The 17545-nt window shown below is 40.7% G+C and overlaps 1 protein-coding gene across 5 annotated transcripts in view; it reads left to right on the forward strand.

The window, feature by feature from the left end:
- Positions 1-15687, forward strand: part of LOC134163714 (GRIN2-like protein) — a 31046-nt gene extending 15359 nt beyond the window's left edge. For 3 of the 5 annotated variants that reach the window (XM_062618828.1, XM_062618831.1, XM_062618830.1), the window contains one exon: positions 13837-15687. In XM_062618828.1, the coding sequence (XP_062474812.1) occupies positions 13837-15637 (1801 nt within the window). In that variant the 3' untranslated portion in view covers positions 15638-15687. The other 2 variants (XM_062618829.1, XM_062618832.1) reach the window with 2 other exon arrangements.
- The last annotated feature ends 1858 nt before the right edge of the window (positions 15688-17545 follow it).

Raw genomic sequence — 17545 nt, forward strand, 5'->3', positions numbered from 1 at the left:
CTCTAATGAACATAGCAAGTAAAATAAAGCAGCTGGAAAGATGCTGCTGATGCATGCATGGTTGTTAACCCCTGAAATGCTTCTTGACCTGTAGCCTGAGGGAGCAATTGCTCAGTGAGTGTGTGGGGATGCTCCTCTTAGGAGCAAAGCCTGAAAACACATAGAACATAACTGGGTTTGTAGCCCATTTTGAAGACTTGGGGAACAATACCATGTCCCTAAAAGCACCAGGAAGGGGGCTTTGGTCCCCATCTCCCAGCTGACCTAGGTGTGATGAGAGGGTAGGAGGGAAGACTTAGGAACAAAGTGAGAATGTGTTCTAAATGTTTTACTTGGAAAAAAAATTAATTCTTTCCTGAACAGAAAGAAAGAGGACTTGAAGGTGTTTATTTCAGATGCTTTAGCATCCTTCTGCTTGCCCCATCAGAGATCTAACTAGCCTGCCTTGTGTGAAGGCCAGACAGACATAAAAGCAGCTCAAAATGCAGAGGCAAGAGGTGGTACTTGGGAAAGGACTTAGTGTAGTAAGTGATGAAGGTGAGCGAAAGGGGAGATTTCTTACAGAAATGGGCCGTCATGAATGGGGACAAGATTCCGTTGGCCACATCTGTCCTTAATATCCCCAATACACCGTAGGTCTCAAGGTGGCTTAAAGGAACCTGAATGCTCAACAACAGCACCCTGGAGACCCTGCCAGTGCACCTCGGGTGAGCTCCTATGTCAAGCTGAGGGCAAGGGCATGGAGCTGCCCTCACACTTGTGTGCAGTGAGGGCCAGACTGGCTGCAGCCTCCTGCACATTGAGGATCCCCCATAGGGCACAGTAGCATAGTGGTGCAGGTGGCCACACTTAGGTGGGGGGACTGTGCACCCAGGAGTGCCTGTGCCAGGTTTTAGGAGCGTGGGACTGACTGGGGGACTGTGGCCAGGGTGTAGGACCCATGGGAGGGCAACGAAGGCCACAGCTGCAGACACTGATGTGTGTGCTGATACGTATTTAACGTCACTTTGGTTCAACTAAGATGTGTTTCAGTAAGCAGAAACAGGTTCTGGAAAATGACTTGCCAAGAGAAAATTTGTTCTAAATTGTGTCCTGTCCATGACACACTAGACAGCTATCTGCAGTGTACTGGGTTTTATTTCATTGCTTCCTGCTTAGAACAGTCCCACTCTTTCCAGTCCTTTGGGATGTCCTTGTTCCCAGTCCATCCCTAGACAACTGATGCATTCTGCTTTGGTTTGGTTTTGTTTTGGAGGTGGGAGGGGAGGTGTTATTGTTTGTTTATTTTTCCTGATTACTCCAGATTGCCAGAAGCAATGGGTGTTTCCTACTGATTTCACGTTTACATGAGGTTAGAAATTGAGCTCATCCAGGGTGGTTTGGCCCAGGCATCAGTTCCTTTGTATGCCTTTTATAATTTTCCCTTTTCCCATATAATTTCTATTCCTCCCCCTCTGCTCCTCCTCTTCCTGCCCCTCTTTGCCTCCCCTCCCTCTGCCTCCCTGGCGGCATTGCCAGCTCTGCACAGGCCCAGTTTTTCTAATTAGATGAAGCCACAGGATTATCTCTCTCCCTCCCTGCTAGGCTCCATTTTATTTCCTTTCCAGCCAAGGCAGGAGGCAGGAAGGGGCGTCACGTCTAAGCAGAGAAAGACCCATCTCCCAGTTTCCTGCCTTCGATGCTTTCTAACAATCCCTCCTCCTTCCCCTTATCATATGCTCACCTTGGTGTCAGCAGCATCAGGCGGATCAGGAAGCCCAGTCTCCAGAGGAAATCTGAACTCTTTTGGCTTTCATTCTCCTCAGATTTCTGAGCATCTATTTTAAATACCCTCCAAGTAACTTGGACAGGGAAGCTGGATGTGCAACCTCTGAGTAGGGGCAAGGTAAGGACCACGGAAGGCATGTATTGCCCGTTCTCTTGTCTCCTGTAAGGACACGGAATCCTCTCCATTTTGCCAGCAGGTCTTTGAGAGTAACAAAGCAGATGAGGGAAAGGGAGAGGAGCTGCACAGAGACAGACCCAGGCTTCTGTAAGTGCTGTGCTGGCAGCAGGGGGTTGATAGCTGGGCTGAAAAGCCCAGGAAATAGTAGTTTTCTCTTTTAGTAAATGATAGGAACTATGGCTGTGAGCTTTAATTGAATTTAATGTAGTTCTGCAGAAGGTGGTGGCTTTATGCTGGTGACTTCCACTTAAATGTATATTTGTCTTTTAGCAAGTGTTTCTAGAATATATTTGTCATTGTTTCTCCGGAGGAGAAAAACCCCCATAATCCCATTTGTCTTTATTTATCTGCACACCTGCAAGCTTATGAAGATGCTTTTCAATTATCTTTTGTATGTATGTTGGATTTTTTATATTGAAAGAAAAAGAGAGTAAATTGTATTGCTTCAAATTGTTACCTTTTAGTACTTATCTGCCACAGAATGGATTTCCTTGTTTTTAATACCATGTGTATCATGTTTTTTAAATTCCTAAAAAGTTAATATCCAACACTAGAGAAAAATTAGGAATATTTCAGTACCCTCTGCATATCAGCTTAGTTTTACACTCTTCTTTCCTAGATAAATGATCAACCACTATTTAGAATGACTGATAAAATTTTCTCTTGAACAAAAACATGTCTTTTGCAAAGTCAATTATTTGATTTGGTTTGGCTTTTTATTGTCATTAGAATAAATGTTTTCAGAAACCATAGTAGAAGAGTGTTTTGTGCATATATTGTAGCTTATAACCTCCTATGATCAAAAGTAAGAATTCGTGCTGTTGCACTCCTGGATTTTAGGGGAAGAGGTTTAAAAAGGAGGGGGAGAGCAAGCAATTATTTCTGTTTAGAGCATTCCAGTCATGAAAGGTGACTGGAAAGATAGCCATTGGGTGAATATATTTTGTAAGTTGTTGATTTTGTGGATAAATAAGATGGACCATAAAAAATCAAAATCTACCTCTTTTCCAGTGACTCATGCTTCAAATTAATCATTTGATACAAAAACATCAGTGGCTTGCACCAAGACATTGAGTAAACCTTGCAAATAGTTATTTGCATGTTTAAGGTTAAGCATTTGCCTGAATGTTTGCAGGGCCTAGACTGCAATATGATCCGAGTACAAAGACCTCTGCATGGAGTTTTTGTGTAAAAGAATGATGTTTAGGGAAGGTTTCATTTGTGAGGGCGGATTAGATGAGGACTTCATGTTTTCATGTCATGGCTCAGTTACTCTGTAGAACACTGTTCTCTGCTTATGGGGTTTTGCTGATTTTTACCATCCAGACATCTTGACTGTACTCCAGAGAGAGCTGCAATTGCAGTTTAGTTTAACTGACAATTAACTAGGGCTGCATAAAAAAGAAGGGCAATAAACTGCATATAGCTTTGTGATATCTGAGCTGGTGTATAATACCAGATGTGATAATTCCCCATTAGATAACCATACCAAATCCACATTTTTCCTTCCATAGTAAACTATTCATATGCAAAATGCACTTGAAAAATATGGCTGTATTAAGGAGGATGGAACAGGCACAAATTGTTATTGATGATCATTATACTTCTCAAGTTTTTAAGAGCAATGACTAAGAGTATCTTGGTAGCTTTAAAACACTTCAGATGAGCAGAGGTATTTGCTGTACCAGTGAGGTAATGTTATACCTGTCTGCAGCTGTTTAGTGCTGCAAAATCCTCTTCCTTCTTCAGCAGCTCTGGGTAGTGAAGAGGCTGAATTCTCCATTCCTTTCTCCTATAGTTAATGTTTTAAAATGAGGATGGAGTATGCTTGATTGGTCCTTTGTATTTGGATATTGCAGGCTGTTAAACAATTTGCAGGAGAATACAGCCTAGGAAAGATGCTTTCAGAGGCTCAAGAGCTAGACAGAGAGTTGCTAATGGTCTTTATTATTTTCTTTGTTCTATAAGTATTTTTTTCAGTGAATCGGAAAAAATAGAACTTTTGTTGTTATCATACGCCATAGCTGTAGTGTTGCAAGGGACCCTCAAGTCATGGAGCAATTCTCTTATTTCCTAAAAGAAACACAAGTTTGTATCTTTGGTAGATGTATGTGACGTTTCATTGCTTGTGAAGGGTCCCAAACCCTTCTGGTCTAAGTGACTGTGAGCAGGACCGTAGGGTTCATGGGCACTGGCGTTTCATTAATTCTTGCAGTTTCATTATACAGTAATGATTTTTTTAACTGGTGTAAACTGTAAAGCTGTATGCATGTACAGTGTCGTATGTGAAAACTCTTCTCTTTGGGCTGTTAAATTCTGGGAGGTCTGAATCATCCAAACTCTTAAAAGTAATTTTTTCGCTTGGGGAAGGGCAGGGGCTGTTCCAGTGGTGAGAGAGATACCTTTTCTGTGAAAGCAAAAAGGGAGAATGAAAGTAAATGTTGGAGAACAGTGGTCGGGAATATTTGCACAAGGGGTACAAAGAGAAGGCAGTGCAGTGAGACATTAAATGAGCCATTCTCTGGTTAACACCATTTGATGTGGTATTTCTTATGTCTGCCTTTTAAACTGCTGAATGAATCTAAAGCTATACAGCTGATAGTTTGTATGTGTTTTAAGAACTGTCCTTCAGGAGTGTTCTCTGATTAGTGGATGGTAGGGAAGAAGATGGTTTGTTTCCTTTACAAAAGCTGTTGAAGTTCTTCAGAATAAAGTTCCACTCTAGAAAAATTGTCTTTAGCAAAAGGAACCACAGAAAAGTCACTTTGGGGCTGCATAGATAGAGATACTAAAAACATGGGAATAGGAACAAGCTAACTAAATTAAATTGGTATCAGTCAGGTCTTTGCTAGCCTGATGTTGAGTATAAGCATTAATCACACAAATTACATCCAAGCGTCATTCTGCACCAGAGAAGCATCATAAGAAAGATCACCTTTCAACTGGCCTGTTGTTGTGTGCATCTTTAAAGTAGTATGTCTCCCACAGTGATGGCTTAACTCTTGTGCAGTGTGGATTCAGTACAAGATAGAGAAAGGAGCAGGAGTATTTCTCCATCTGCAGAATATTTACTAATTAAGCTTTAGCAAGGGCACACCTGAGTGTGCAAATGAAGATTGAGCTGTTGTAAGACTTCCATTTGACTGCAGAGCTTTACTGTTGTAAAAAGTGCGTAACAGTGACGGAACCCAGTTCATCTGAGCTGAATTGAAAGATTTGACTTCCTTTTCAGTTCAAACTAAGCAAACCTGACTTAGAAATTGGAGGGCTGATGAATGCACAAAGCCCCCTAACTATTAAAAACTGGATTTTATAGGGTTTTTTATTCACTTTTAAAATTATTTCTTTCTGCGTAGAATCTGCTGGCAACTTCAGTGTTTCTGACTGAGCAGGGTAGATAAGTACATCTTGAAATGTTGTCAAGGAAAAAGATACATCTTGTTTTAGCTTTGTCTGCCACTGTAACTGGTTATAAAGCTTTGCTCTCAGTTGATGTCAACATTTAGCCTAAGGGAGTGAGTCTTTCTGGGAAGAGGCTGGGTGCGTAAGGCCGAGGCTCAGCTCTGCTCTTTTGTTCACCTCCTTCAAGTCAGCACAGACTGCACGCATGCTAACTGTCCGTAGACTCACGCAGCCAGTGTGACAGAGCTTTTGGTGTCAGATACATGTTCACTTGTCTGCGTGGAGTGTCTCCTTGCCCTCATATTCAAGAGTAACTAACTACAGTGCTGAACCCTGAAGTTAAAGCTAGGATATCCATAGGGCATGGAGGCTAAGCCAAGCTGAGTTCCTATCTTCCCTCTAACTCTTTTTATTAAGCTTTCCAGCAAACAGCAAAAACAGTGATTTGAGTATTTTCTACGAAACCACACGAATTTACACACGGATATTTTAATCACTTAGCTGGTTTGGGTGGAGTTTGTTAGATGTGCAAACTGTCGGTCTCTTGTGAAGATTGCATTAATATGTAGTTGTATGCCCTAGCTGTGAGATGGGAAGCAAGCCCTAAGCGGGCTTTTGCTTTTCTGTATGATTTTTAAGTTCTGTGATTCATACATTTGCAAGCTTTGGCCTCTGATGGGTAGAGGCTTGCTGAGTGAGCTACAACTATGTGTTTTTGTGGAGTTCCACATCAATAGGTTTGCTCTGGGAGTAGTCTGTTCAGAACTGAAGAATGGACTCAGAAAGGGAGCTCTGAGGGGATGAGTCGTTCAGTATATGACTGAGCCTGTCCCCTCCAAATTGGTACATGTGATGGAATAGGATTTGATCCTCTGCTTTGAAGAGGAAAGGGTTCGCTCTCTGAAATAAATCCAAATGTATGTAAGTCACTGGAAATTTCGTGCGTTGAAGCTTAATTCCTACAGAATTATGAAATGTTTTTCTCACAGGACTTCTGTGCTGCCAGTGGATATCAGTAGCCAGCAATTCTTAATGACATAAACCCAGCAGCTGAATTAACAGTTTCATTTTGCATAATTCTGCCCTGCTTAAACCAGAAAGGCAATTATATTAATGTACCACTTCTGTAGGCACACACTATTCACTGTAAGCATGATTCTAGGTCAGTGTTCCCTCAGCTGCTGAAAACAGCTGATTAAATGACCAGTCTTCTGACTGAAGAGATGAACTTTAAAGTGAGCTGTCAAATACTAGCAGTGAGCATCAAATGTGACTGTGCAATATCTCATCTTTTAGCTCTCTGGTTTCTCAACAATTTATTTACAGCCCCATGTGAATTCTCCTTTCTGGGAATTCAATTAGAGTTGTCATTAAAATAATCTCCTTTGGTTCATCCTTCTCAGGCTCTTCTCTTCTGGGACTCTCATTTTATCCTTTTTCATTTTAGAATTTAGAGTTCCCAGCTCTTCTTTCCTGGCCCAGGCTCTAACACAGCTGTGGGCTGCCCCTGCTGTTTCTTAAAAGTGAATGCTCATCCTTTTTGTATGACTCTTTTTATACTGTCGGGATAATTTAGCCTTGAGGTGAATGTATCAGCAAACGTTTGAATCTGTTCACTTTCTGACATGGCTGCGATTATATTATCCCCTGGTAAGGTGACTGGTAACCAGGCTACCCATGGTAACTTCAGTATTTGGGGGAAGAGGTCTCTGCTTGGGTCCTCAGTAAGGAGATAGCTGAGGTTCATTAATGCTCAATAAAAAGGGGACTCGCTGTTTTTCATTTTGTTGTCAATCAATGCAAGGAGATTCCTGTCTAGAATGCTCAGCTTCGGATAGGGAAAAGCCTGATGGGCAAAGTTATAATTAACAGAAATGAAAGAAAAGCTGTGACAAGTTAGTTTATCCGGACATAAACCACACGATCTATGCTTTTGCTGTGCTGCACACTGAGTGTCATAACTTCTCTCATGTTTTCTGGCTCGTCAAATATACTTCTCTTCCTACAAGTGAATTATGATCCCAGTGATATGCACCACTGTCACCAGTGCTTCTAGTGGTGCAGAACTGAAAATCAATTCCAATCATTTGCATACACAGTATGCTCTTGTCTGCTGTGTGCTTCTGATGCCCAGATCAGTTTCCCCTGTAGATCTGTCTGATACTTGGATGTACAAGATGACCCAAAATATTTACAAGAAGGCATTAGCAGATTGAACTGAACCAAGGCATAGTCAATTTATAATGCTATTCCAAAATGGAAAGCCTAAAGGAAGATGATGGATTAAAGGTTAAGTAACTGGGGTCTCAACCTGATTCCATACTAATCTGGTTGCATTGATATAGTTGTATTTACAGAATTTAGAGAAATTCCTTGATGTTCCCTGATGAATGATACCTTTTCCCCTACTGTAACTCCTCTATTTCTTCCTTTGCCTTATAGCTCACCAAATAAAATAACAATTAAAACCACCAAAACCCTCCTAATCCCAGACACTTGAATCTCTAAGCTTTTTACCATGGCTAATCCTGTTTTGCCAATGCCTTTCAAGTGGTTTGGCTTCCCCGCCCAACAGTAGATGTTAGTGATTACTGTTAGTGGACTATTTCTTTCAGTGGTTAGGGACGGGCCATAGGGTCTCATAATACTAGCATGTCAATCTTTGTGTAAGCGCAACACGGATCTTTCGTTTTTGTGCAAGTTACCAGTAATTCTTAGTGTGGGCAAGCAGGAACAAAGTTTGACTGTATTCTATTTTATTTATTTACTTATGGTGATATGAGCCTCTTTAAAATGAGTAGAGCTGTAAAAAGAAATGAATGCCATATTAGCTGATATACCTTTTTATGTCACTTTACCCCAGTAAACATCTTAGAAGTTCAGTTGTAGATGCCAGTAAGGAAGACACGTTGCTTAAAAAGCCAGGCTCGAAGAGAACACAGTGTGAATATGCTGCACTGCTTCTGGTACACAAGATAACTTGGCTGTATAGGCAGCAATTCAGTTATTTCTGTGTGTGCCATCTTGTGTCCCAGGCAGGTGTCAGCGGTGTTTATGGTAAGTGACAGCTGCCCCTTGGGTTGTAATTAAAGTTCTGTCATTTTAATCAGAAACTGCTCTTGCCTGTTCAAATTTATCACCATTGCATTTGTAGTAAGATATTTATTAAATAAAGTTAAGAACCTACATATAGTAGCCTTCTATTCACGTAAAACTTGTAATAAATAACTTGATTATATATTATTAATATATTAATTAAATAACTTAATTAACATCACATTATTCTTGAATAAAACATGGATGAGTTTGTTGTGGAGTTTGGTGCTATTGGCAAAATTGTGTGTATGTTTTATGAAGCCGATTGATTACTGCACAGGTTACCAAGTACTGATACACAGGGGGGCCAGAATGATGCAAATGAAGGAGTGAATTCTGGGCAAAGACCTTGCAAACCCCTTAATATTGCATGTCTTCTCAAAAAGCACTAGCGCTCACCATGAAGGGTCCTGGTCAGTACCTGAAAATAGCAGTCATCATCTGAAAATTTGGTATGGATCAAGTCACCTAACTTCCAAATTTCACACGTGCATAGCAATGCTCTCACCTCTGAAACTGGCTCCGATTCTGTCGCTTATTTTGCAGCCAGATGCTGGTTTGAAAGCATAAAATGAAATATATGAAGAAAAAAATATTTTATATATATTGTATGATCAGCAAAGTGAAGAAGGGTGAAACAGCCTGCAGTCACTGTTGCAGGTCTTGTTGATTTATGGACTGACCATCATGGTTATATGAAGCAAAAATAAACTGTGTAAAACTTACTTAGAAATGTAAGTCTCTGGCCTTGCGTGTATTTTTCTAGTAAATAGTATTAAATTTTAAATGCAATTTCTCTTTGTTTCTTCCCAAATTCTGCAACTAATTTGTACCGTTTAATGTGTTAGGTAATTCACAGTGCATCATAGTGTGTTTAGTTACTTTAGGCACAGAGTGCTTACAAAAGAGCACATGTGGTGTAGTGTGACTTGCTCTGTTATGGTGCAGATTTTTGCTTGAGTTAGTACTTAAAAAGTCCTTTCCTGGGGTAAAGGATGCAGCAGCTGTGTTACTTTTATGGCATTTTGTATTTTCTTTACTTGGAGGAAATGCAAGCTTGGCTGTACATATTCTGTTATTAACACATTGTCTTATGTTAATATCGCATACTACTATCCTCATTACGAAAACTATGAGTTCTTTTGTGAATATCATGTTTATCATGCCACTCTTTTGAAGCCTGGCTATGCAGGAAGAAAGCAATCACTAGCATATACATAAAGGAGGAACTAAGCGCGGTCATACTGAAATATCACGCGGTATTGTTATATTACATGAAAACATGCTCCGTATATCGATATGATTGCAGGGAATTATTCCGTTTGATATCCATTTGTGTTTGTTGCCAAAATTGTAATCAAAAGTACATGCATAGAAAACAAAAATACTGAAGAATTTTGGAATCATCATTAATTTACCACTGGATGTCTTTCAGCGGACAACACACGTGACATTTAATATTTTGAGACTAAATTCACTACTGCGTTAAATAGGTCGCAACTTTAATCATAAGTCATAGCAAAATACACATTTGTTGCTTTAAAGTAGTTCAGTGGAATTAGTGAAAGCTGCCTAGATCCCCTCATAAGCTATCTGAAGCTAAGCCAAAAATAGTGGATGTTAATTCCATTTCTATCCTAATCCTTTCTCTGCTTGACTAACGATTTTCTATATGTTCATAGCAGGGTATCTGCCTCAAAGTTCATGTTTTCTTGTTCATGTATTTAAGTGCAGGTTTCCTTTGGATTTCCAAATGAAAATCTCTCAGATCAACTCAAAATCTACAATGGGTATTTTTGAATAAAATATCCATTTGAATATTTAAAAAAAATATTTTTAATTTTTCTTTTTTTATAAAATACCCAAACTACTTTCCTATAAATTAGGTCTTTACTTTTTAAAAAGCAAAGTTTAAGCAAAGTAGTCTTCTCCCCCAACATGAGAAAAAAAGTTGTTTCAGGTCTCTAAGTACCAAATGAGTCAGCTGTGTTTATTGTATCCAGGTTTCACATGGGTAATCCGTTTCTGATTAGCTGATTCACAAACTACAATGGCATTGCACAGCTGTGAAATCAGGCAGGTTCTGCGTCTTGTGGCTGGGTTGAGGGTTTTTTGGTTGTTTCTTAAGAAGCTTGTCACACCATTCTCAGTACCTGCCCCCAGCCCCTCTGTGGTATATATGTATTGGTATAACCATCCAGACACTTCTGCTTTCTGCCCCTTCTCAGAAGTCATCAACTGGATGCAGTCTGCATGAGCTCATGTAGGAAGTACAGCACCTCTAGCATGTGTTCATGCAGTGTCGTGTCTTTTCTGTAGGGGTGTCTATTTGTGTACCTTGGGGAATCAGCGCCAACATTGCATGTGTGAAACGCAGAGTCTGGGAAGGTGAGTATGGGATTACATGCAGTTTCCAAAGTTTTAGGAAGAAAGGCCCTGTGTGTGCAGGTTTGCTCTGAGTTTATGCGCACTACTGAATTCGTGGCTCTGCAGAGGGGAGTGGTCTTCTGTTTCCTCCCTGTGCTGACACTGGTGATTGGTGTGGCTGGACTGATGATTTGATGTAGTGAGTGGGAGCTGAACCAGTTTAAAAACAACCAACCAGCCAGCCAAGCAACCAACAGGCTGATGCAGTATGTGGCAGACCTGTGTGCTCACTTACGCTACTGTGAAATGCCATGGTGACATTTGGCTGCAGCAGAGGTGAGGAAAGGTCAGGTCTACCAGATATCGATTTGTTCTGCAGGCGTCTCTCCATGCAGAGCTCTACGTGCACAAGTCCAGCTCAGAATCCTGCCTCTGACACGTGGGCATAATGGGCTGGTGGTGAAAGAGCTCTTAGGTCTTTCCAGAGTGGGTAAAAGGAACAGGGAATGGAAGCGGAAAGCAACACATGGTCTGTACATGGGGAAATGTTCAGGGTGTCTGGGAAAATGTAACTTTGGATTTCAACACAATAGGAAAGTGCATTATTCTGAAGGAAGCTGATTCATCATGTTTGAATGGGGCTTTGTTGATTTTTTTTCTTACTTCCTCCCATCTTTAACTATGTCCTAAAGTGTCAGGTGAGATGCTGTTTTACTTAACTGGTAATTGTTCCCATTGTTTTTAAAGCCCAGAAGGTAATTGTTAGAATTATGCTACCATGGAATACTGGTCTATCCAAGTAAAGATGTTCAAATGCTGTTCATAGTTGCTGGTTATAATGTTATATATGTATTTGTACATATGTAATATACATGTGGCATTGGCCCATGTTTGGTCTTGATTTCAGCTGCAGTTGGAGTCTATGTGAGTGGGGCAAAAATAAATCTCTTCAAAATTCTCTTTGAAGGTTTCATTGCAAACATTACAATGAAAGTTGTTTTCTGTTATGTCATCATGTTTGGACTGTGTCATTTATCTGAATATGTTTCTTCACATTCAGGTGATGGATCAATCTCAAATTGCATCACTTCTTCCAGTTACAGAGGTTTCTGCAGCAAGGCTACATAAAGAAAGCAAATAGAGGCATTGGTGTCTGTGTATACACACATATTTGAATCTTGTAAACTTTGTGAGAGAGCTCTTTGAAGTTTTTGCAGCCTTATGCCATCTGTTTGAAGCTTCCTTTCAGCTGAGACTCAGTATTTGTGACTGAGGATTTCCATTAGTAAATGTTGTTTCATCCCAATCTGTGAGAGCCTTTGTAGGTATTATCTTCTAAAGAGATTAAATTTAAGATCTTCACCTTGCAGACAGCTATACTCTGGTGTCTAATCCTACTGATTCCTATGTGGCAGACTATACCCATATGTGTAAGTGGCTGCAGGATTGATAAGACTGGAGGAGATGATTGAAATGCTTTAAAACTGTCACTTTCCCAGTTCTTGCTTCTCTTCAAAATGTTGAATGAGATTTTATAAGGGCTTCTGAAAAACATGCAAAAATACATGGCAAAAAGTGGTTGCTTTTGACTGCAGCTGCACTCAGCAATGCCTCCCACCTAGGAATCACAGAATCACAGAATCTGAAATTCCATTCCTGGAAGAAAAGATGCTTTTGTGTTGTCCTTAGATGCCACTATAGTGGAGTCCTATGGGCCAGAGAGGCTGCATGGTTTACAGAGGAGGCTTGGTGAAGAGTCTGTAATGAGTTTAACTCCTAATTGAACCAGCACATATGAAAGAGGGGAAACTGCCTTTTTCTGCAAACTCTAATGCTAGAGGATATTTCTGCCAATACCAAGTCCCTAGTACACAGCCCACAGTGAGAAGCTTCTCAAAGAAGTGATTGCAAATATTGTTATTTGTTCATCATCTTACTCAATTTAGTTTCATTATGGAACACAGCGCAAATGGATTTTAGGTGATAGGAAAATTGCAACCTGAACTATTGGCTTGCCAAAGTTAGCAACAAAAATGGAATTACAAGTGTAAGCATTGCTAACTGTAAGGCTCAGGAGTAGAGCTGCTTGGTTTGTGGATGGAGTACAAGGCATGCTCTTTATTGGTTACGTGGGAAGATGACTCTTTGACCCTGTAAGCATCATATTAAAAGTATCACATATTAAAAGCTTCTCACTCATAGGTTTGGATGCGAGCCCTTGCAGTCACTTGGTCTCTTGGTGTTCTGAGTGAATGCTCCTGTTTACAGAGTGCTTTTGTCCACCACATGTATACACCTTTCCAGTTCCGCACATTCATTTTTAGTTTAGCGATCCAGTTCACAAGAAATTGTGAAGGTTTCTGTAGGAGTCGTGCTAGGAAGGCAGAATGCACCTGAGGGAAAGCTCTCTAAAACGAGGAATTGTGGCTTCCGCTCTACTGCACAACAAAATATCCAGTAGTACTTGAGCTGGAAGCGATGAATAAATGCTCTACATTTTTCTGTTCAACAGAATGGGCTCTTTTAGGAAAGGGTTATATGTGTATGTGTTGGCAGATATAGATATATGAGCATATTAAAATAACTTAGTTATACAAATGTTGCATGACCTCTGTGACACCAAGGGAATGTGTGTAGTCAAACAATGGAAGATCTGATTTGATCAACAAAAATGGATCACTAAATCTAAATTTTAATCACTAGATTAAAAATCTTCAATTACAGCTTCTCTTAGGTGTGGAAGTGCTAACATGAATGTTAACAACTTTGTGTTTTATGAAATGAAAAACCCCCAGAATTTCAATAATTCTGAATCTAATCCAGGGGAAACCCACTGTGGAAACTGAAAATGGAAACCGACTGGTCTGAGTACACAGAAAGTGCAGTACACAGAGACTGCTTTTTTAGAAGTACTTGTGAACTGTGAATAGCAAGAAGCCCAGGCAGGAGGTCAGTAGAGATTACAGTTTCCAGTGCATTTATGTTTTACTGAAGTTCTCTCTTTTCTTTTCCACCATTTCTTGCAGATCTCTCTCCTTTGCCATGTCAGCTGACAGCCACCAGCTCCACACTCATTCCTACCAGGACTCACCGAGTTCTACTTGTCATGGTCTCCTGAATGTCAACAGTCACCCCCTGTCAAAGAGCTCCTCGAGTCTGGCCTGTACTGGGCAATCAAGTTTAGAGGAAAGACAAAGCAACAAGCAGGAGCTGAAAAAAAGCCATAGCAGCACCATCTGCCATACGCTGGGAAACAAGAGTGATGCAAGGAGTGTGCAGAGTCCTGGATGGTCCTCACAGCCTCGGATGGTGGGACTTGGATCAGTGGTCCAAACCAGAAGTGACCAGTTAGCCAATGACAATTCACAGAGCATAACTAAGACTACAAATCATTTTCTTATCACTGAACAGTCCCCAGCATCCTGGGAAGTGGGGGACACTAAAATGTATGTAAAGAGCAGCACTGTTGAGAGTATTTCCTCAGCCTGCGTTGTCCATCAGCAAAGCATGTGTAAAATGGAAGAACCGGGAACTGCCCTTCAGAGAAGCCACTCAGACCTGACCTGCAGTTGCAAACACCAGACTTGTGTCACTCACATAGAAACCAGTGCTACTTACTCCAGCCTAAGTTCTTCTAGCTGCAGGCATGCTAGGATGTCTTTCCAAGCACAGAGATATGGATCAGAAACAAATGAAAATGCACCTCGCTATCAAAACCCTGTGACTCCAGTTCTACCCAGAGACCAGCAAGTACCCACAAATAGCTTTGACAGCAGTGGTATGCCACGTAACACTACTGTTTACACAGATCCTGGAACATTTCACACTGCAGTCCTAGGACCCCATGTGCCTGGAAATGGTTTCTCAAACAGGACAATGTTCAATCAAGCCACTGGGCTTATTCATGGTGGTCTGATTTACAGTAATATTCCAAACTCTGCATACTCCCCCATGGTGATGACAATTCATAATAATTCTGCAGGGCCCTGTAATATAAGAAAGGACCCTTGTACGAAGGTAGATGCCACCGTCCCTGCCTATTGCCATTCTTTGCCTATACCATCTATACAACTTGTTCCGCAGTTGGTATGCTCAGTTAGTGAGTCAGGAAAAGAGCAAGCAGCACCTGGCTATTTTCATTCCTTTGCTACTTCAGACATTCTGACATATCCTAAGCTGGTGTCTTCAGTAAGTGAATCAGGCCTGGATGCCAAAAGAGTCCTGAAGTGCTGTAGCATTCCTGGAGAACAACTGCAACATGCTCAACACTGTACTCAGCAGGAGAAGGCTCCTCCAGAAACAAATGCTGCCTGTGTTGCCCTTAGTAGCCAGCAGGGTGTAAACATGGTAATGACAACTAAGGATATGTGGACTATGACCTCTATGAATGATTTAACCAAAGGACTGAAAGCAGCTCTTGAGTGTAGAGATGCCGAGGTACAAACTCTTCCAATCATGGAATGCAAATCTGTGGCAACAAGCCCAGCAGCTGCAGCAGATGGCCACTCACATGTGTTCCCAGAGGTGAACCTAGAGCAAGACATGGAGGCCCCCAAATCTCCAGTGCGTGAAGTGAGATGGGATGATGAAGGAATGACGTGGGAAGTATATGGGGCATCTGTGGATCCCGAAGTCCTTGGGTTAGCCATTCAAAAACATCTCGAGATTCAAATAGAACAATTCCAAACAGAGCCTGCACAGCTGGCTGAGAAAAGCAATGAGGAGCTGCCTTCTGATAAAACAGGGAGAAAAAGGCAATTCAGAACAGTGATACACTCCCTGAGATACCCGAGCTGTTGTGCTCGTTCCAGTACCACAGTGGAGTGAGCACAGCTGTAGGATGTGGGACAGCTGTGCTGCTTTTAAACTGTAAATAAATGCTGCACAGTACATGCGGACAGCCTATATCAAGATAAGTTCAGTGACCGTCAAATACACATCAAAGCAAGTTAAAACCCATGGTTGTGCCATGGAACAGAGGACATACAGGTGTACGTACCTACATCATGCCATCTTAACTGTATTGTAGCAATGTTTTATTCTTCTATGTTGATTTTAAATCATTTTGTAAGGAATGAGACTTCTTTTCTAAAGGATGCATCTTTTTTAAAATAATGATGACTTTTTTCTGTATTTTAATAATTTAGAGTTAGAAACCAATGTTAGAAAATTATGCTTTCATCAACATTCTTTGCTTTCAATCCTACTCCCTCAATTTGTTTCAGGAGCTACTTTGTTGTTAATTTATAATAGTGCTGAGGATAAGCCCACTTTAAGTGTAGACAAAATGACAAACTAGTGTAATGCTTTATGATGAAGAATTGTAACCTTTGCTATGTAACTCTGTGAAGTAATTTCTGTATAGCTAGTCTGAACTCTTCCCTTTGCAAGCTGATGTACAGTTGGAGGATCCTTCTGCAACTCTCAAATTAGTTTGTAGTTATGATGAATGACACCAAGAACTGATGTTTACCAAGTGATTGACACGATGTACAGTATTACCAAAGATGACTCGTGTAATGTGAATTACTTCCTGAATGCTTGTTTTAGAGACATGAAACAAAAGCTGTTCAGATTAGTCTGTCACACTATCATATCCTACAACTCATAAGCAGTTTTGGTTTGCCTATATTAAAAGTAATTTCCAGTAAGTTCTTTTTATGTGTGTTTGTCGTGAGCAGTGGTTTTTTTGTTGTTGCATAAACCACAGGTGACTGTTTGCATGTAATCTTTGCTCATCGTGTTTTCCCTGTCTGGCCTGATGTCAAGCATCTGCTGAAACTGAGGCCCTGTTTCTTCACCAGGGTATAGCTCTAAGGTTATTTGTCCCCAGTACCTTGATCATATGGGCAGCTTAAATCTTTCTCTTTTCCCCAAACCAACTTTGCACATGATTTCCCAGTGAAAAGCCTTTTCTGATACTGCAGTGTAGCTGTAGTGCAGGGCCTGTTCGAAGTGAGCAGTTTGCCAAGGAAGTTGAGACTATTATCTCCAGTGTCATGTGGCATTTGGTCAATGTCTGAGATTCTTCAGGAAACTAGGAATGTTTTTTGATGCAGAGAGAGGAACATTACTCATTTCTGTCTCAAAATGAAAACCTGCAGTGTCCGAGAACTTACTGCTGTGGAATTACCCATTCCTTCTTTAAATGTGTGTGCTTTTGTCGAGTTGTTTTTCATTCCAGTAAGTTAGCAGGCTGTCTGCATCATGTTCAGCTGAACTTTGTATGTGGACAGGAGGCCCTGGTGCCCAGGGCAGCTTTAAAATTTCATCTAGAAAACCCCTGAATGTAGTACTTGCTATCTGGAATGTACTGTGGTGCATGATTCAGTAATGTAGAGTAGTTCAAGATCAAATGTTCATTCCTGGACAACGTGTAACTAAACAAAGATGGCTCCTGTGAAACTCAATGTGAGTTCAGGAAGCTTTATTAAGGCCCTGGAGCTTTGGCCTCAACAAAGTCTGAATTCAATATGAGTTTTATGCAAACCAAGCCTGAAACCACTGGAATATGATGCCTTATTTGGGATGCCTTGATAGCTTTAAGTATCCAAGTTTTGGTAATGAGCCTAGATGTTAAAGTTCCTTTTATTAAAGCTGTACTGGGAGAGAAGAAGTAACTGAAAAAAGGCATTTCTGATGTTATTTAGCATTTATCTAAACAGTTTCTATAGGGGATTATTTTATGGTCTGGAGTGTCATAAATAGTACCAAACATTGATTTGTTCCTTTTTT

The sequence above is a fragment of the Pezoporus occidentalis genome, unplaced genomic scaffold, assembly GCF_034315485.1.
Source record: "Pezoporus occidentalis ecotype Australia unplaced genomic scaffold, CSIRO_AGI_Poc_V1 ctg204, whole genome shotgun sequence".
Classification (NCBI taxonomy): Eukaryota; Metazoa; Chordata; class Aves; order Psittaciformes; family Psittacidae; genus Pezoporus; species Pezoporus occidentalis.